The 21,112-nt window shown below is 42.6% G+C and overlaps 1 protein-coding gene across 10 annotated transcripts in view; it reads left to right on the plus strand.

The window, feature by feature from the left end:
- The window catches only part of FGGY (FGGY carbohydrate kinase domain containing), a 279,434-nt gene that overhangs the window by 89,409 nt on the left and 168,913 nt on the right, over positions 1–21,112 (plus strand). For 9 of the 10 annotated variants that reach the window (XR_015273696.1, XM_086841676.1, XM_086841677.1 and 6 more), the window contains one exon: positions 12,050–12,139. The exons of the other annotated variant lie outside the window; for it this stretch is intronic. Coding sequence is in view for 1 of the 9 variants with exons in the window: in XM_086841674.1 (XP_086697800.1) it covers positions 12,088–12,139 (52 nt within the window). In the remaining 8 variants the exon portion in view is untranslated. The remainder of the gene's footprint in view (positions 1–12,049; positions 12,140–21,112) is intronic. 10 annotated transcript variants of the gene reach the window in all.

A 21,112-nucleotide genomic window follows, 5' to 3' on the forward strand; every position in this document is an offset into this window, starting at 1 on the left:
CTCAGAAAGAAAATGTCACTGAGACATGGGCTGTGGTGAGACTTTGTGGCTGCTGGTTCCAATCACCAGGAGCCCAGACCACCTCTGCAGGGACAAGGCAAGAATTAAACTGTACCTGCAGCAGAAAAGGCTAAAAGTTGATAAGCCATGAGTTTAAAAATGTTGCATTCAGTGATTCTTCATAGAAAGGGCACTATTGATGAAAGAGAAACATTTAATGGTAAGAAGTCTGTCCTCCCAGGTGTTAAAATGGAATGGAAACATTTTTTTACAGTCTTTTCTTCTAGATAATATTTCTAACTTCTTTCAGAATCTTCTGTGATTGGTGATAATGGTATCATGTAATTATGTGGTATAATAATGATACACAGTACAAAGATTACTTATTAAATATTATATATTTATATATATAGCATGGCTCTGGTTTTGACTCTGGTAGTTGCCATCAACACAAATGTCCAGGAGGAAGCATCCAGATCTTAGACACTGTTTATACACCAGGAAAGTTTGGGAACTTCTGGTCTTGGGGTTGGATGCACCCACTAGCACTGTACTTGATATGCACTCCCACTTGGGATTGAGACTACCTACCTTCTCTGCAGAGTTTGAAATGCCACTGCTCTGAATGATTCTTCGCCCACAGAAGGAGGGAGGAATTCAAATCAGCTGGGGAGCAAAGCACTCTCCACTGGGAATAGGAGGAAAGAGGGCTTCTGGTAGTGGGAGAAGTGGGGGAGGAAATGAAACCCCTTTTGGGGAGAAGTGAGCTCTGCAGTATGGGAGGATATGGATGAAGTGGGACAGGATGTGAGAGCACCCAACATTGGCTAAGGGGAAAGGAAAATGGATGTTCATCAAGCCCTAACCATAGGAAGAAAATGAAGAATAATACAGTGATGGAAAAAAGCCCCTAAAGCTTAGTTTTTTTCCATGAGGATACCCAGCCTGAAGATTTGAGGTGACCCTTGTCTTTCCAGAACTGTTCTCTCTGGTTGGAAGAGATGCTGCACTTCTGGCCAAATCCCTGCAGCCCCAGCAGTGTTTTTAGCAGTGCCATCCCCTCTGGGAGTTGCTGAACACCCTTTCAGTTCCCTGCAGGAGGTAGAAGCCAGTTCTGGTGCCTGGCACACATCACTTCTCTTGTGCCCTGTGATTGCTCTGCCTGTAAAGCTGAGAAGCCCAAGCAAGGGGTGGGAGAGATCTGCCAAAGGAAAGGAAGGCTCAGGGAAGAGTGGCTCTGCTTGCGTAGTTGGGTGAAGGTGTTTTCGTTGTAGAGCTCCCTATTTTTAGGTTTTATACTTTGCCATTGTCTCCTTCGCTGTGAGCTGAGCTGCTGCCTCCTATTGCTTCCCTTCACTACAGAGTGCTTATAAAAGATGCAATTTTGACCTCATCATGTTTTGGATTTGCTCCTGGCCTGCTTATCACGCTAAGTGCAGGTTTCTAGGGAAGGAACACCAATCCTGACAGGATCCAAGGCTCCAGGGATGAAATGACCTAACTTCTATCATAGCATGGCAGCATTACCACGCTTATCTGTGTCAGGTATCCACAGACCTGAGACAGGCTTTTACAAGGTGTTCCTCAGATGCTTTTTTACAGGTCCATTTGGAGATTTCCCCATTTCCTTCCTGGTTTTAAGTCTTAAGAATGCAGATGGGTTGGTTGCACTTTAAGGCTTCTTCATGCAATCAAGTTGGAGAAAAAATGTTTAGACATAATTATATACCCCCAGGAACTGGATCTCATTCAACTTGCAGAATAAATCACAGCAGTTAGTAGGACTGTACTGGACTGAAAAAGTACAGAGAAGAAATATGACACATAAAATGCCTCACTTGCACTAGTTTATATTTATTTATATATTTACAGGTTCATTTACTGCACAGGTAGTGCTGAAGTAAGACCTATTTTGTTTAGATAAAATCAAAATATGTTCATTCCTAAAAGTGAAAGAGTGAAATCAGATGGATTGTCATTGCTAAATTCAGCAGAATCACCATCTTTTGAATGCTGCTGGTTTAGGAAGGACAAGGTTGAAATGGAAAATACCTGCTCTTCATTATGCAGTGGAACTGGAGGGCAGCCAAGGTGGACAATCTAGTCCAGCACTGATTGCTGGACAGTCTAATCCAATCTAGACTGGTCTGAAGGGTGTCTCCTTTGTTCCTGGAGCAGAGGGAGCACTGCTGAGCTGTCCACACTGTTTGCACACCCAGAAACTTTCCACATCTGCCCCTCTCTTGATTTCCCTTCTTTCTGAGAAAGTTCTGAATGCTTCTGGAGTACATTCTCTGTGTTTTGAGATAACACGTGAAAAGGAAACTTCTTGATAATTATTTTTTTTCTGTTAGCTGCTGGGGAAGTCTTTTCTTTTTTCCCTTCCCAGATTCACATGACTCTCAGGAGTCGAGGAGAAGATAGGTAAGCACTAAAAACAAACGCAGAACCATCTGGTGTGTGGAGGAGGGACGACTCCCACACTGAGCTCAGCACTAACGCGGCATCTGCGCGGGGCTGGGGCGGCGGGGATGGGGATGTGCAGCACAATCAGCCACGGGGAGATCTGGCAGCTAAACACCTTGGGGGATGAATGATGATGCCCAGGCACCTTTCCACAGCAGCCTAGGGAGCAGGAACAGCCCCAGTGCAGAGGGAAGGGGTCAGGGGACACACATGGGCAAGTGGGACTTTGCACTCTCACTGTGTTTGAAGTGTTGCTGTGTCTGTTCCTTGTAAAAAAGTGGGGGAAAAAATCAGGAATGGTTGTTCAGCCCAGGAGAGTTTCAGCTTCTTTCCTCAACTTTCATGATGGGCACAGGATTCCCCAAGAGGCTGAGGGGAGGACAGAAATTCCTCATGGTTGCTCTCATGGAAGCTTCTTCAGGCTGTGTTGATATGAGGAAAAATGGATTCCCTGTATTAGTTTTCTTGCAAGCTGGAAGTCTTGTAGACAAACCAGCCCCAGACCGGGGCTGTTGCATGCAGCAGCACTGCCAAACCTGAGATGAACTTGCTAACTTCTCATACATCCACTGGGCAAAACTGACTGAGCTTCCAAAAAAATCTTACTCCCTGTTTTGGGGTAATGTTCAGCCCTCACTCCAGAGCTACTGCTGAGAGAGACCTGCTCTTGCTGGGAGTGAAACTGGTGCTTTCTGAGGCTGGGATAAGATGGACTGTCACAGAGCCAGCAGTAAAAGTGTGATGCACATCAAGCTGCTGAGCAGTGCCACCCTACTCTGTGTAAAATCTTTTACCTGCTCTTTTACCTCCCTTTCTTAGCGAGGTTAATGATGCTACCTAAGGATACTCCCAAAGGCATAAGTGGTTCATATTTACAGCAAGCTTCAAAGACATAAATGGCTACAGAGTGGTAAAGTATCATTATCTGCCACTTTGGAGAGATGCTCCAGATTTGTAGAAAATTGGGCTGTTTATTCTACAATTCAGTGGAAAAATGAGTCTCTATAGAAGCTACCACTTCAGAGGTATTTACATTTCTCTATGATGAAGCATCTTGAGAAAGAGCATTCCCATAAATAGCAAACTGAAGTTGTTACATTTAGTATAATAAGGTAATATTTACAAAAGACAGCGTGTCTTCTAAGTATTATTATGGGGTTGCTGTGGATCCATGGAATATATGGTTAGGAGACTCAAATTTCCCAACAGGAAAAATGGTGATGTGTAAAAGTAATGCTTAAAAATTCCTTCATGCCCTCCCTGGTGAAGAAGCTGCAGCGAAACTGAAGATTGAAGCTAATATCTCTGGCAAAGCTCATCCTTTAAAAGTTCATTTCTGAGTAAGATTGTAAGAAAACCACCCACATTTTTATCTGAAGGTGCCCTTATATGCATGTGCTTGCAGTTAGAATTTGGGTATTTGTTACTGGTACTGAGCTGGGCAGTTTCCTCCAGCTCTGCAGTTGTAAAGCACCACATGAGTGTGCTGGTCTGTACTTATCTAATAGTGAAAATGATAAAAAGAGAGTAAAGAAAATACAAATAGCATTTTTCTTGTGTGTTTGCAATAGTGGTAAGAGAAGTAGATTTGGAAAGGCTGGTGAGCAGTGGATTGTGAGCTGTACACCTACTTCCATCCCGTGTCTGTCTTTTTCAATGAATAGATCAAGCATTGCAAGAGCATTCTTTGAAAAGACATCTGAAAGATTCAAGTGCCTGAACATCATTGATGTCTTCTTCAGTGGTTGAATGCTCTGAAAAATGTCAGCCAACACCTTTAATCAGGCCAGTAGCAGTGGAAGTTTATGCTCCAGATATCAATTAATCACTCCAGTGATAAATAATGGCTGAAGTGGTTCTTGGTACCAAAACATCTCACGGTGGCTGCTGCAGGTGCAGGAGTAAGAAGCATGTAGGAACCAGTATAGTCTTTTAAAGGTAATAGTTAAGTCAATTAACTAACAAATGCAACCCCCAAATAACAGCCAATAAAAAAGGAGGGGCCAGGCTGCTGCTTCCTAAATCGGATTTGTTCTCTGACAAATGACTGAATTACAGGTCTTAATAACAACAAATTGTATCGGTGCTGTCTTGACCCATTTACTCGATCCTGGTGTCTCCCCCATGGCTTTGTTTTGTTGTTTTTGTTGCCCAAGATTCCCAGAAGCCTTGAATGCAAGACATAATGACACAGCTCCTGCCCTGGTAGCACATTGTGCAGTCTTTTGTTTCAAGCACACAGCATGCACCCAGACTTGCTCATAAAATATCCATAGCAAAATCATGCGATGCCTGTCTCTCTTATACATTTTTAAGAGCTGTGCCCTAAATCCATTAAAAGACTGAGGCATGAATAGAAGAACAACCCTTCCTATCATGTGGGTGAAAAAGGAGTTGGGATCAAGTAACTGGACATATAAAATGAGCCATGTGAATTTGCTGACTACCAAACTTCTGCTATGGGAATATAGGATCTCTTGAAGTACAGCTCTTTTGTCTAAATGGATGAAAAGTGTTTTGCATAAGAGAACAGAGGAACTTCCCACAATAGAAAATGGAGCTGGTGTAAAGAAAGGTCAGAGAAACAACAATTCAAGAGTCAGAAGATGGTGAGGACCATATGTATTGATAGAAGGTTCCTTCTGATTTCAGGATAACTAAGGTGAGGGAAATATGTGTCTTTATGACAATTTACTTTTGAAATGTGAAGTGGTTGTTCTCACTCCAGAATTGAATCTTGGAAATTCAATTCAATACATTGAAAAAAAGGGCCTTCATTGTTTTATCCTTAGGAAAGAAGTAGGGAACCTAACACCATTCCACATGGATGTTCAAAGGAGAAGGGAATGAGCCACTGGGAATGAAAGAATTGGGTATCTTCATCCCTAAGGCTCTTTATAAAATGATGTTCTACACCTCCTGTCAGGAGTCCTCTCATCTGATCTTTCCCCTAAAACTATATTGTCTTTAATTTGGAAAATTTACACTGCACCCAAGTCTTGGTGCCATACTTCCTTTCCCTATTCAGCGTCTTGCATCTTGGAATCATTTGCAGATGCCCTCAGAGGTACATTCCACTCTTTAGCCATGTCCATAGGATTTCAGATGTGTAGATGGAGCTTGGAAGCAGCCGTTTTTCTTTCCATGGAGGGTGGGAGGGGATGAGGAGGGGCCGGAGACGTGGCCCTTACCAGGAGCAGGGTGTTGTGTTCCTGCTCCTGAGTTACTGCCCAGCATTGCAGAGCCCCTTGCAATTCCCAGGGCCCGTCCTCCTCAGGGAATGTGAACCTCTGTCCTGAGGCAAGGCACAGAAAATAATGGCATTGGAATTTACTGTCAAAGTTTACAGCTGTACGGTTAAATGCAGATTTCCATAACCCAGTGGGGGTGTGCTGACTGAGTACAGCCCCACACAACCACCTCCATTGGTGCATTCTTTGGTGGGTCAGAAACTACCAAGAAAGTAGCACAGTGTTTTCTGGGAAAAAGTTGGAGAGAAAAAGTAGCTTTAGCATTTAGGAATTAATTTCTTTAGAATATACTCCCAAGTTCTAGGTCTCTGGAGTATGAGGTGATGCACAAGTCTCCTGGTGCTTTTGCACACTTGAACCCCAGAACCAGTGGCTCTGTAAGAAGAAAATAAGAAAGCTTCATAATGCATTCTTGGGAGCCTTGATTGTATGAACCAGGACTGCACAGGTTTCTGTTATTAATTCATCTTAGTTCAGAAACTGATCATATATAATCCTCACTTGTTGCTGGCATCACTCCTCTGAGCTTGGTGGAATTCCTTGAGTGAGCAGGATCAGTGTTTGCTGGTTAGAAATGGGCCAGAGGACAAATCCGCCTCCATATACTCTAGGACTTCACTCTGAAGAAAATCCCTTTGACAGAATCTTCAGTAACTAACTTATCACACAACTTTAAAAGCACCATTTACTGTAACTATTAATTTGGGATTTTTCTATTTTGGTCATCTGCTTTTTAAAATGACTTGTTACTAGAACTGCCTTTGCAACTTGTTACTCTTTTCTACTTTCAGTTTCCCTCTGTACTGACTTGGTTGTAAGTAGGCTGTGGTTTTCTGAAAATGGAACTGTGATGTTTGCTATGTTTTCTTATACAAGACCTGTGATAAAAAAAGAACAACAAACCCAAACAAAAAAATCCAACAAGAAACCAAACCCAAAAAACCCAAAAACCAAGTGACCACCATAAAACCCAACCTAGCCAGAATCTTAATTCTTTCCCTCAATCATTTATTTTACTACTATTAAGACAAATTTAACACAGGCACTATAATTGCTTCACCAAGATACTGTATTCACATCTAATTTGAGATTTTTAATAATATTTTGTTTTTAATTGTTGTTAAGGGGTCCTGTTGTGTGCAGGGAGTGTGTGCATACATCAGCTTGAACATGTGATATGTGGATATTTGACCAAACCTGTAGGGGATGAAGTTTTCACAATCATGGTTTGCCTCCTTTCTTTGTTTGTTTTACAAATAGCAACCTCAATTTTGAATTTCTGTCCCTGGATCCCAAATAATGTCAGGAGGCTTCTGTATGGGATGGAAGCCCACCCTCCTGGTTTGACAGTGAGGAATTACAATTCCCAAAATACCCTGATTTTCAGCACTACTTTCAAGGAAAAAGATATTATTATTAATATAGCCTCTGTATTTCTATTTTGACATCCCCTCTGATTTTTATTTCATTTTCATATAGTAACTTTGATTATTTTCTCTTTCCATTTTAAAATACCTCAGGTTACTTCAGATTTTTTGGTCAGTAGATGACATCAGCTGTTGCCATCATCAGCTGGTACTAAAATCAGCAATATCCATTTGGCTCACATTTCATCTGTTGAATGTGGTTAGTAGAGAAGTTGGGTTCCCAAATCAAGAGTATGGGATACTCTCCCTGTCTCTCTTCCTGTGTTCTGTGGGAAGTTCCATGCTGGTGGGTTCCTGTTTTGGGTGAGTGAGTGGGGACTGAGCAGACACGAGCCACGTCTTCTGCACGTGCTGCTCTGGCATTTGGCCACCAACACTCCTGCATCGCTTCCCTGCAAAGCTGGGCTTGCCATGTCGGGCCTGGCAGGGCCTGGAATGAGCCATTTCCTTCACATCTCCTTTGCCTGTAACAATCTTGAACTTGTTGACCCATGTGCCTATTAATTATTGATATAATGATGCATTATTTAGGCTTGTTTCAGCAGACGGATACATTATTACTAGGCAGACATTTGCCAGACAGGCTGATAGATAGCATCCTAAAAAAAGTCTCCAGTTGCCTTTGTACAATAAAGGCCTGTAACTTCATTACTTTCCCCCCAACCCCCTCCTCTTCGTACCATGAAACCTTAACAGGAATCTAAGTGTAATAATGATCTCTAGACAATGGCCTTAATCTTGATTGTATTTGAGTTGTGATCCTGATGGTGGTCAGGCCTCAAAAATGCAATGGAAGACGCCTTCACCAATCTGCTAAAGCTGGTTTTCCTAAGGTACAATGAAATTATTTTGTTTTTCAACCCCTTGCCATAGAAAGGAGAACTGATTTCCCCTCGGTTGCTGCGAGCTGTGTTGCAACACTCCAGAGCTGCAGGCAGAGCTTGATGTGTATCTCCCAGGGAAACCTGCTTTTGATTTTGTCTACGGATCCAAGGAAAAGGCGTATCAAAATGAATTATCTGTAATTTAAAACATGCGTGTGGAGCGTTTTGGAGCCTTTGGAAGGGAGAAGGAGCCCAGTCCTTGGTGGGAGCTGTGTCGGGATGAGGAGAGCAGGGTGCGGTCCCAGCTGCGATCCGGGCTGGGGCCGGGACAGCTGCTCATGTCTGCTGCTGCCCTCCTTCCTCCCCTACTGCCCTCCTTCCTCCCCTACTGCCCTCCTTCCTCCTCCTCTGCTGCCCTCCTTCCTCCTCTGCTGCCCTCCTTCCTCCTCCTCTCCTGCCCTCCTTCCTCCTCTGCTTCCCTCCTTCCTCTCCTACTGCCCTCCTTCCTCTCCTACTGCCCTCCTTCCTCCTCCTCCTCTCCTGCCCTCCTTCCTCCTCCTCTCCTGCTGCCCTCCTTCCTCTCCTCTGCTGCCCTCCTTCCTCCTCCTCTCCTGCCCTCCTTCCTCCTCCTCCTCTCCTGCCCTCCTTCCTCCTCCTCCTCTCCTGCCCTCCTTCCTCCTCCTCCTCTGCTGCCCTCCTTCCTCTCCTCTCCTGCCCTCCTTCCTCCTCTGCTGCCCTCCTTCCTCCTCCTCTGCTGCCCTCCTTCCTCCTCCTCTGCTGCCCTCCTTCCTCCTCCTCTGCTGCCCTCCTTCCTCTCCTCTACTGCTCTCCTTCCTCCTCCTCTGCTGCCCTCCTTCCTCCTCCTCCTCTGCTCCTCAGCCTTCTCTGTGTCGCAGCCGCCTCCAGCTCTGATGTCAGAGCCCCGCTGCTCCACACGCCGTCCCTACGAAAGCAGAAGAGGCACAAAAGAGGAAGGAAAGCAGACGAAGGACAAGAAATGCAGACTCGAACGGTACAAGTCTGACGGCTCGTTTGATTTCCAGGGGCTTCCTCGCAAGAAACAGTCAGTTCTGGGGAAGCAATTTCGGAAAGAATCAGCTGCTGCTTTCAAAAGTGATCTGGCACCGACTGCTTAATGCCGTGTGGGCACGTCCTGCTGCAGTCAGACCCCCAGTGGGGCTCTCCTGCTGACACCTTGGGTGCCTGTGCTGAATGTTTTCATTCTTTGTGACTCACTTCTGTCTCATTTGTGATCCCCCGCTACAGAAGAGCCAGGAAAAGCTCCCTTAGTGCAACCCCAGCTTGACCAAGGTGTTTGTCCCTGCTGCTCAGGGTCATCTCCCTCTCAGACTCCCTCACTATGTGCTCACACTAATATTTTCCCTGGCTTTTAGGAACACCAGCCACACTGCTCCCCTTCCACAAAACCAGGATCTCACCCTCAGAATGTGTTAATCCCTTCATTTCCCCCTGTTCAGCCACATTCCCACAAGTCCAGCCTTGTCCAGCAGCAGGGCAGCTTTTCCAAAGGGATCCTTTGGGTCTGTCCAAAACTATTAACAACAGACCTGGACAAAACAATAACTGAGGAAACCTGCATCAGTTTCCTGACTGCTGCACAGTGTATTGTGTGTCTTGGTCAGCAGCTTTGAGATGTCCAGGTTTCCTCCAGCTCATGCCTTCTCCCCTGATTTATAGGGTCTGTCTTATTCCTGCTGCCTATTTGTTCTTTGTTCAGACAGCTCAGTGAGGGACTGTCATCGACTCATTTGTCAACTATCTCCTTCACCCAGTCTGTCCATCAGAAAAACATCTTTGTCAGGCAATCCCAGCCTCCACAAGACACTTCCCAGCCTTTTAAACTTGTAAAATGCTTTTTTCTGAACCATCTATATTTTTTTTTTCTTCAATGGTCCTCCATTTGAATAGATGAGCACCAGAGCCCTCCCTGGTAGTCCTGGATAGGATGGAAGAATTTATCCTGTCACCTGTTGTGGATTTTCTCTCTATGTAGGGACAGGGAAGCTGCTAACTCCCACACTCAAATCAAATTTTAAGTCTGACATGAATAAATGTGTAAAATGCAAGTCCTTAACACCAAATACACAAACTCTCTGTAGACTGTCTAAATTATTTCAGGCTAGTTTACTGAAATTAAATTACATAAAAGTCATACAAAGCAGCACATTGTTATGTAAAACTACAAAACAAGTGCTGTGATTTTAACTGAGTTGAACAAATAAAAAATTAAGTGTAATTTTTGTTCAGGGCCATGTGTTAGCTTTTGAAAACAAAAAGGAAATAAATGAACCAAGTCACACAAAACATATGTCTGCAGAATAATGATAAAATATATACTGTAGCTGGACATCTTGGAAGTGTGGTTTTAATTCTTGCTGGTGTTGTGGCTGGAGGCTTTTGTTGTGCAAAAAGGCTACCCTGTGTTCGTTTTACAATACAGAATGTTTTTTATTCCTACTACATTGGGAATAATGTAATCCTCTTGGAATAACATGGAGGGTTCTGAGCTGAGACACCTTCCTGGGAAGTGCTGGCAATGCACAAAAGGCACCGCTCAGTGCTGCTGACTGTGGTCATCCCAGCCAGGGTATGGAGGAGACTGACTTGGGCTACCAAACCATAAACTTTGAGGCCAAGAATTCCAAGGAAAGGTTTAGCTGTGGCCAGCTGGATTTAAGCAGTTTCACGCAGAAGTTCTGACGCTGTGCCCTCAGGGTCGCTTTGTTAAAAAAGCTGTGTGAGAAGCTTAAAAAAGCTTCTGTGCTCCCTATTGTGTGCACACTGATTTGGGGAAGAGAGGAGGTGATGGTGGCTCTGGCCATGGCAGGAGGACTCTTGCAATGTTCTGGCTGGAAAGGCACTTGTCTCTCTTGGCATGTTCCCATCGCCAAGTCCCCGAGTGCTGTGTCACATCCCTGTCCCTCCCAGGGCAGTGCAGTTGTGGGGCGTTGCTGGCAGTGTTCAGGGCATGGGCCAATGCTGTAACAGCTTAATTAGCTCTTCCTCGTTAGGCAGGATTTCATAATGTAGGTACACGTGTTTAGCTGTCAGCCCCATTCTTGCAACAAAAGGAAAACCAAAGCAGCAATAAATAGGGAATTGCACAAGCCAATCTCCAAATAATGGCATTGGGTGGAACGCGAGAATTAGGAGCTGTGGCTACAAAGCAGATTGGTGCTTCCTATTCCTCTTAAAAACACAGCTCTTCAGACTGATGCAGCAACCAAGGGGGATATTGAGAGCCTGGAGATGTCCTTGCTTCCCTCCTGGTGCTCCTGATCCAGGTGGGAATGAGGAACCCAGCCCCACACTTCATCCTCTGGCTCTGACAGGAGTTTAGGTCCAGGGTACTGAGCAAAAGCCCTGCAAATTCACCCTCCTACTTCCTGCTGTGAGAGTCCCTGACACTGCCCAGGCCTTTGAACTCCCAGGTCATGAAGAATTGAGTAACCAAGCACTGAGTTTTCAGTATTATTTTGAATGGCAGTAGAAAGAGATTTCTAAATGTGTAGATAAATCAAGCATTAAAAATTGAGGCAAAATTATTGCAAAAATATGGAAAAGTTACTTCTAAAAATCACCCATATCAATTTTTAAAAGTCTTAGGTTAGATTTAGAAGGTAATGATTCATACTTGTAGCATTTCATTGTATCACATGAAATACTATTTTTTGGTGAAATAGGTTAACATGACCAGTAGATACGTATTCATCTCAGTACATTTGTATTGAAATCAGTGAGTAACTGAAATGATTAATACCATTCCAGATTTCTTCGAACAACATTAAGCTACAAATGTCTTATTTTTAAAATCATAGCATTTTCTTCAGATGTTTATTTTTGAAACTGTGGTAGTATTGCATACCTAAAATATGAGTGCATTTAGAGTGGTGGAATGTCCTCATAATAGAATATATTATACACAGGCTTCTAAAATATAAAGGTTTCCAAAAGCATATTGCAAAATTTAGATTTTGAAGCACCAAGTTCCTATAGTACTGTCCAGATTAGGTTAAATATATATACATATATATATACTGAATTTGAGTCTTTTTTACAGATGTCACTGAGGCAACTTCTTATCACTTCATTATTTACATGCCAGCATCACAAAATTCTGGAAAAAAAGAAGGGCTTCTTTGGGACAGAGGTAAGGGATACCTGAAATACCAGTTCCAGAGTGATTCTCCTCACCCCCATCTTTGCTGTGCTTGTTCTTGGGAACTTCTCTGGCTTGTGCAGGGAGTCATCCTGATGGATCATTGCTGTGCCCCACAGCTGACCCCTCCCCTGTCCAGAGTCACACACTGGGGATGGCAGTGTGTTGGGACAGAGCAGAAAGAAAATCCCAAAACAAAATCACCCAGCCCTGTGCACAATTTCAAAACCTTGCTTCCTCCATTTTAGGGTATTTCAGCTGACAAGATCCATTTGAAACACTTGTCCCTGACATGGATTTTTGCAGAAGTGCCTGACACTTAATGATGGCACAGCAATAATCCCTAGGACTTTCTTCCTTCACAGAATGAAATTATGACCCTGTTTTGCTTGTAAATTAACTTGGATTATCACCTAGGGCAAATAATGTTCTTGATCAAAATGTTACTGACAAATTTGTTGTTTACTTGAATCTAGACATAAACATGACCTTTGAACACTGTGAGGAAGCAGTTCTTTTTTTCACATGCATTTTTCACCAGAAAAACCAAAACCTTGGATATTATTTTATCCACAATTGTTTGCTTAATTATTAACATATTTTTTAAATGAAATGGTAATGTTTTGTGGGGGAGGGAGGCATAATTTTCTGGGCAGTTCTATTCTGAACTCAACCCATCTGACATGGATATAATTAAGATTTTACAGCTACTTCAATGGATCAGTGCAGGAGGGAATCATTTACACTGCCCTGGAAGTGGGAATGCATCATCAGTGATACTCAACTGAACCTCAAAAAAGAGTGCTATTAAGCTTTTTACATTAATTATGCTTAAATCCATCTCTCTAGTGATAGTGGGGCTAATTTTTAATTGATACCCTTAAATCAGTTGCTCCATGGACAGGCAGTGGTTGATGATGAACTCTCAGGGAAGGGAAGCCAATATTGTCCCGTCAGCAGTCAGGTACATTATAGCCCTCGCTGTACGTCTCCTCCTGATGTGTTTTGATGGTGCTCATTTCTCCTGGCATGCTTTTAGCTCCCAGGGATTCAGATGTGTCAGCTACTATAGCTGTAAGAAAACATTGATGATGGATTTATAACACCCAGACTTCAACTTAGTGACCTGAAAAATGGCTGTGGATTTGCTTTTGCAGCAAAATTGGTTTTACCCATACAAACCTCTTGCTTCCTAAGTTGCCTTATCTGTATTTTAATGAAACATTTTATCCTGGTTATAATTCATGACTCTTGTCAGAATAAGTTTTCTCAATGAGGCATAGTTGGGGTAGCTACTGAATTTATGGGAAGGAATCAACTTAATCTCTTTAAAAGCAAAGTTGCCTTCTGGAGTGTCAATTGAACTCTACAGAATAATAGTTCTGAAATATCTCCCTGTCTGTGGGAGGGAGGGGTTTCTCTGGCAGAGAGATGCTGGAGCTCTGTTAGGGTAATGGTTGGCCAAGGCTGTACTCCTGAGCCAGCCATTCCAACAAAAACCCTGATAGGTTATTAAAGAATTAATTAAATGTACTTAATATTTATTTTCCATCTGTGTTCTCCCATTGGATGGGGAGCTCCCAGGGACAATGTCAGCTCTGGGCTGTTCACTCTAGATTTATTGGAAGCTTTACTGAATCTCCTGAGAGAAAAAAGAATCTGCCCAACAACAATCCCAGTGGATGAAGTTTGGAGATGTTGGGTCACTTTCATCCTGATTATGGATTTTCCTGTGTCCTTGGATTAGCTATTCAACCCGTTCTTTCTCAATTTCCAGTCTGCAAAACAGGAATGACAGTATTTCCCTCACTGACAAGGAACAGGCCTTTCTTTAGGTACTACCCCAAACTGTAGGATAGATCTGGGATATGTTCCTGGACTTGTTTTGTCTCAAGTAAAGAGGGTTTCCCACATGGAAGTGAAATGGGATCTCTCTCCTACAGCCATATTTTGAGGGCTAACTGGATTAGGGAGGACAAGTAAAAGGAGCAGCATTTTAAAATTATTTCTGTGCTGCAAATCAGTGTAAGTGTTTTGAAGTTGCATAAGATCATCCCCTGTGGATGTCAGACAGAAGGAGCCAGATTATTTGGCTTTGAAGTACATCAGAAAGTGGCTTCTTCCCCTCCCTTCTCTGGAAAATCCTCTAATATTTCTTCTATCCCACAGGGAGAATTTAGCTCCTAGAACAGGCTTCCCCTGGAGCACCTCGGAATGCATCCCTAACAGAGTCATGGGGATGTTGTAGCATGTAATTCATAACCAGAAACACTTCCCTTGTGGACAGGTTCCTTGACACACCCTAGGCTCAGGGCAGACAGCTGTGGTTTTCCTTCGGTTTCGGGGAACTGGGATAACCTCCCTCCTGCAAGTCACTAATGGAGATGTTTGGCTCCTGGCACCTGCTGCTGCAGTGGTGAGTGCAGAACAGAAGTCACTGAGCAGCAACAGAAATCAGACAGAAGAAGAGCAGGATGCCCCAGTGTACTGCTCTCCTTGAACCTTTAGCATTTAATCTGAAATCTCACTTTGTTCTTGGCCTCTGGACTGAAGCACCACTTACCAGAGTGGGTTTAGTGGGATCAACCTCTCTGGAAACACAGTGGGAGCAAAGACCCTCTGGCCATGGTCAGTCAGTCAATGGGTTTGGTCAGTTCCACACTGGTCTGGATGTCCACCTAGTTCTGGTGGGCCAGGACAGCGAATAAAGGAGCTCTTCTCTCCCGGAGGAGACTGAAAGCATTTGCATCCTCACAAAGGACGAACAGGCCAGGGAGAGCAGAGCTGCTTCAAAGTGCTCAGCTTTGTAAGTGATGGAGAGCCCTGTTCCTTGGCCTGAGGAGACAGCAGAGCCCAGAAAAGGCTGCTGCTGTTTGTGGGGAGAAGGAAACTGAACCCAATTCCCTCTCCATCCCCACCCCATTGACTGAGCCCTTCCAGCCTCCTCGCAGGGGCCCCAGCCACTGCTCTGCTCTGTGAGAGCCTGCGCTGGGAGTTCCCACCTCTTGTTTACAGCTCCCTGCTCAGACCTGGTGTCTGCTCTCTCCTCTCAGCTAATTTGCAGACAGAGGCCTCAAGGCCTTTGGGTTGGTGCCACCAGACTCCTGTGAGCTCCAGCGGTCGTGTTCTCTCCCAGACAATGACTTCAGTAGCCTCCGGGCACCCCAGAACCTCCTAACAAACATCTCTCCTAACTGCCTTATTAACTGATTGCTCTAGTAAGATAATAATTAACACCCTTACTTGTGCCTTGGCTCAGCCAAAAATATTCTCAAGTGGACTTAGAAATGCATAAAATGAATAAATGATTTATGTTTACTATTTTTAATGGAGCTACTTATTAGCAACGCTCTCATACAGAGCACCATAAAAACACTCCTGGTTTCATTACAGATTTAGAAGGTGGTAATGAAAAGCTGTAGGGAATGAAATGGGGAAACACTCCCTGAGCCAAATTCTGCTCTCAGTTGTATTTAAAGGTCTTGCTGAGTTTAATTCTAGAGAGGATTTTGGCCAGAAAACCATTAAAATAGAGAGAAATCTCTGTCATCTGCTCATTGCAGCTCAGTCGTTCGGAACATGCCCCAGCCAGGAGGAGGGTGCCTGCCTTGTCAGTATAGCCCCAAAAACCCATGGGCAGGATGTGTCTCTGTGGAGCAGATCAGACAGGCTGTGTTTACACATGCACTCCATGTTCCTGACTCTAACATGCATGAGACAGTCGGACTTTTACCATGGCAGGAGTTGTGCTGGTTTCAGGATGCCCCCAGCACCTCTGACCTTGGTGGGGAAGTGGGAAGGTTCATGCTGCAGGATTTCACTACTTTATGTTGTTTCTTACTAAAAGCACTAACCAGGATGGGTGGTGGACTTCAGAGAGAGCCCTGACACAGTTTTTGGGACATGAATGCTGTGCCTTGTGCTATTGCTGGGTGTCAAGAAATGCCACCCTTCATCCATGTCCTTCATGTCCTCCACATGGAAGTGAAGGTTCTGCCCTTTGTGTTTGGTCCAGGTGAGTTTAGGAGCTTTGACAAGTGGGAATGGAGCAGGTGAACTCTTCACAGTGGGTGTGTTTGCTCTGATTTGATTCTCCAGCCACAAACAGCGTTGGCTGTGCTGTTGCTGGAATGAAGTGATGGCTTCCATCCCAAGCTGCCATGACACACAACACACACAGTCCCCACATGGGTGGTTTGACCAACCATCTCCATCACATTGTTTTATTCCAGCTCAAAGAGGAGTCCCAAGCCCTGCTTCCCACTTGCTTTCCAAGATCTGTGGATTTCTGTTCAGTGAAGATAGTGGTACAGGCACGTATCCAGCTGGTTTATACTAATATTTAATATTTAGGATATTTCCTTTTGCATCCACTCTACCCTTAAGATGGTCATAGAATACTTCTGCAAATACCTTTACATACCTGCAAATATTTTCTTGCTCTCTTTGCTCACATCTGCTGTGAGAATTAATAATGTTAATCAGCTGAAGTTCTCCAAAGAATTGGCAGTGCCTGATTTTTTTCTGGACAGGACAGGATTTCAGTGCTGCCTGAGAAATCAGAATACTTTAAGGTGCTGGAAGTGCCAGATCATTAATCTCTGGACATCCTAGAGAATTGTCCAAACTTCCATTCTTTCACAAATGTGTAAATGAATATCCTGTGGATATTATCAGCATTTATGGGGCAGTGTTATCAGTCAATCCCATATGAGCTAAAGGCTGCAGACCTGCACTTGTCATGAAGAAATACTGGATTTTAAGATATCTCCCATACTGACCCTGCTGATGTTTCTTAAAATGATGTATTGCTCTATTTTTTTTTTTTAATTTTCAGAAATAAAAATGAGTTTGCTTCAGGGCAGAGACAGTCTAAAAAGGCTAATAAATCTCTACAAGTTTAGTAGTGTTTAATACATATTCTGCTTCAAGTGCTTTTTAAATGCATTATCACCTTTAAGTAAATACAGTGGAAGGCTGCCAAGTGACTGGATGCTGCTCTCTGTAAATTTATGCATTTATATCATTAATGCAATGAAATGTTTAAAGTTTCATTGAATTTTGCTAACTGATTTGCAGTTTGAATGGTAGTCATTTTATGCATTTTATCAATTACCATTTAAGTAGCTGCTCTAATATTTCTGTTTAGACAGGCAAAGCACATTCAGTAAAATACTTCTCAGCTGAATTAAATTTGGGATGAAGGAAAACAGAGGATGTATCCAAGGTAAAAAGAGTTCAGAGATGCTTGTTCTTGATAGGAAACAGCATTGACAGGGACAGGAATCAGCAGTTTGAGCACTCCCACCTCCAACAGATATCAATATTCAGCAGCAGATTATTTTCCCAATATTTTAAGATCATGCCCTACCTGATCAGAGGCTTATCCAGAGTTAGACATTACAGAAAAGTATTTTTAAAAGAACTGTGTAATGTCTTTTAAAATTTATACTCATTTGCTAAAACTTTTTAACAAGATATTAACATGTATGTTTAAAATAGTCTTTAATTTCAGAGCTGGTCCACATTAGGGGATGATAATTCCTCCTGAATTCTTGCTATAAGGAAAAAAAAGATTAATATAATGATTCTGTATCTTTTTCTGCCTGTTTTGCTCAAGTTTCAAGTTTAGAAACAAGCAAAGGATGAACCAAGTGTATAAACTGAAGATACAGAAAAACATTTTTCAGCTCTCACTAGGGTTTAGTTTTCCAGAGTGACTAATAAGAAGGTGGTGATTGCTTCATTAGCATGCACTGAACTGAGTGCACAATGTAATTATATATTTCAGTTGTAATTAGGACATTTAATTGATTTGTTTTAACAAAATTAACAGACACCGGGAAAAAAAACCCAAAGATTTGTGGCAGATTTTGAAATGTTTTCCACACAGCCAGCTGGTTTCAGCTGAGCAGAAAATATCTGTTTTATTTCTGGATAATGTTAGGAAGATCAAAAATCTTGTTATTGAGAAACTCTTATGAAATAATGTTGCATTTCTTCAGCCCTCTCCTTTATAGGCCAAAAATTTGCCAGCTGAAATCCACAGCATTCTTATGGATACCTTTGGGGAGAGAAGAAGTGACCAATGACTCCCACAGGAGATGTTTCCTTACACTGCTGTGAGAAACAGGGTTAAAATGCAGGGTTAAAATGCAGATTTCCTTTTACTGCATTGGCCAGTTGGCAATTCTGCAGCCCAGCTAGACAAATACAGGCATTATTTAGAAACACCTTCTTCCTCCTTTTTGGTCACCTACTTCCCTCTGATTGTTTTCCTGGTTTTGCAAGCTGGCTCCACACTTCTTGATTCTGGGTTCTTCCAGCAAGATGCCTTTTCACTTCCAGTTTCTGGCCTGAACTGCTGAAACAGCAGGAGAGAGCCTCAACACGCAGCACTGCTGATCTCCTGCAAGTATTACCAGGCCTCTCCCATCATTTTACCAACATTTTGTCTTGGACAACAGGGGGAATATTTAAAGAAGAGCTTAAAAAGTCTGTAAGTTGAAATCCAGCTACATCCAGCCAGATGTTTTATTCACATGGATAGCTTAATCCACAGGACCCACAAGGGCATCCAAAACTACCCCCGACCCTCAGGCTGAGAGGGTTGGACACCCCAACTTAAAAAGTTACGTGAAATCCATTTGTATTTTCATTTCTGTTTCTATTGCTTGTGTCCTATTTTGAATTTTCCTCATTTCAGTACAGCCATGTTGCAAAAATAAGTAACAGCCTCCAAATCCATCCCATGGGACTTGTCCCAAGAAAAATGCTGCAAATGAGCGTGGAGACAAGACATGGCCTGGAGGCAGCCGTGGTTTGCTGCTCGTGCATATCTGCAGAAGTTGGCTGTCAGGAGCAGTTTAGAAACCTCTGGGGTGAGAATGAGGTGGGGCAGCTGAAAGTGTTGTGGTTCCCATATTTATTCTGCTCTTGCATTTACAAGAATATGTGGAATTGAGTTTGTAGCTGAACACACAGGGAACAGGAGAAAGAAAAAGAAAGGAAAGACCGAGTTCCCTTCTGGTAAAACCTGTTCTAGCTTTTAGGAACAGCTCATAAACCACTGTTTACAAACAGCAGCAACATCAATCTACAGCACAAATTACTCATAGTGAGAAAAAACAAACAAAAAAAAGCAAGCAAAATCCCCAGGTTGCCACTGACACTAAAAATAGGCAAATTCAGGCTGAAAGTCCCATCAGGGCAAACAGCTCCCCTCTGTTCCTGAGTCGTGAGGGACTCTGCACTAAAGGGGATAAACACAATTTGTCTCCAAAATGTTTTTCTTTGAAAATATGGTTTCATTTGAACTAAACATTTCTTCAGGAACTTGTCAGAAACAATTTAATTTCATTGAGAGCTCTCGAGGCAAAGAGATCCTCTGATAATGTCAATCACTTCATGTCAATATTTTCAGAACGTGCCCTGCATATTTTTATTTCAAGTGATTGTTCCTATTTGCATATTTTTCAGTTCCTCCAAGAAATGTTTAGAATTAAAGTTGGAAAATAAGGATGGGATTCATTCATTTGATCCAACAGAAATAATTTTGTTGACGCATAATTCCCTTCTATTTTTAATGACTTTATGTGGGAATAGAAGAATTTATTGCAACCCTGATAACACAGACTCAAAACCTATGGAAAAATATTTGCTTTAACAGCAATATATATTACCAGGAAGTCTTGAAATTAATGGTTTGTTCTAAAAACTATTTTATGTTAAGTGTATTTGCATTGAGAGTGTTGGCTGGATCATTATGGCTCTGCTTTAGGAATGAAAACAAGTTTTGAAATAACAGTTTTAATGAAATAATAATTAAAAAGTTTTTTGTAAGCTGTAGGAGAAAGCAGAGTTCCCAAACACCCTTTAAAGTGCAGGATGTTCTGAAATCTGCAGCCAAACCGAACGAAAGCCGTGGGGAACGTGGGGAAAACTCCTCCATGTGCTGTTGATTTGCACAAGGCTTGGTTGGGCTCTGCTGAGAGCAGCCAGCTCGACATTTAGGATTTGGCAAAGCCCATGGGGAGCTGGGTGTGCCCAGCCTGGGCAGGGCTGCAGCTGCATCAGGGAGATGCTGCACATCCACAGCAGGATCAGCCTGGGATGTGGGTCCTGCCTCTGCCACCCCTTCCCTAGCCTCAAATAAAATCCTATTTTTCAGGCTTTCAGAATGCTTGTTACTATAGAACAACAACAGAATGTACAGGAGCTCAGCATCTTCCAAAATATGACCTTTAAGCGATGTCATATTTCCATTTCCAATAGAAAAATGAGGAGATGGAAACATTTTCTTGTTCCTTGCCCTCTCCCATCAGGTTAGATTATTGTCTGTCTCATGCTAGCTGTCAGGAATCCAATCTCCATCTATGCCTGCAACTCAATTATATTATTTTAGCATTTATCTGTTATGCTTCTTTAGAAAAATACAGCAAAACAGGGAAGAATTACATATTTGGATCATCAGCACATCAGGGTGATTCACAGCAAGGAAAGAGTTGGGCCATTTCACGACACTTTCTATCACTTAGTAGCTAAAATTCATAGTTTATAAAATGTTTTCAATATATTATGTCTTTAAATACAAGTATTTCCTTTTAGAAAGACTTTTTAGAAGAGTGTTGCATTAGTCGTTTGTTTCCTTGCACTCCAGGAAATCAAAATTTTGCATTTTGGTGCCATATTGCAAAAAAAAAAAGGAAAAGAAAAAAGTCTAAAACCAAAAAGTGAAAGCACATCAGACCATTTTGCCTTTCATTTGGGGTAGAAATGCAAGCTTTTAAAGCACAAATAGTAATCAGAGCTCAACTTTTCACTTTTAATGAGTATAGATTCCACAGCCAAAGAATAAAATTAGAGAATAGTCCCCTGTGCCCTTTTAAAAGTTTGAAGTTTACAGTCTTTTCCTCTTTTTATTGTAGGAAACCAAGAATCTGTTTATTATCTGTTTATTATAAA

This window comes from Cyanistes caeruleus, chromosome 9 (assembly GCF_971803275.1).
Source record: "Cyanistes caeruleus chromosome 9, bCyaCae1.hap1.1, whole genome shotgun sequence".
Lineage (NCBI taxonomy): Eukaryota > Metazoa > Chordata > Aves > Passeriformes > Paridae > Cyanistes > Cyanistes caeruleus.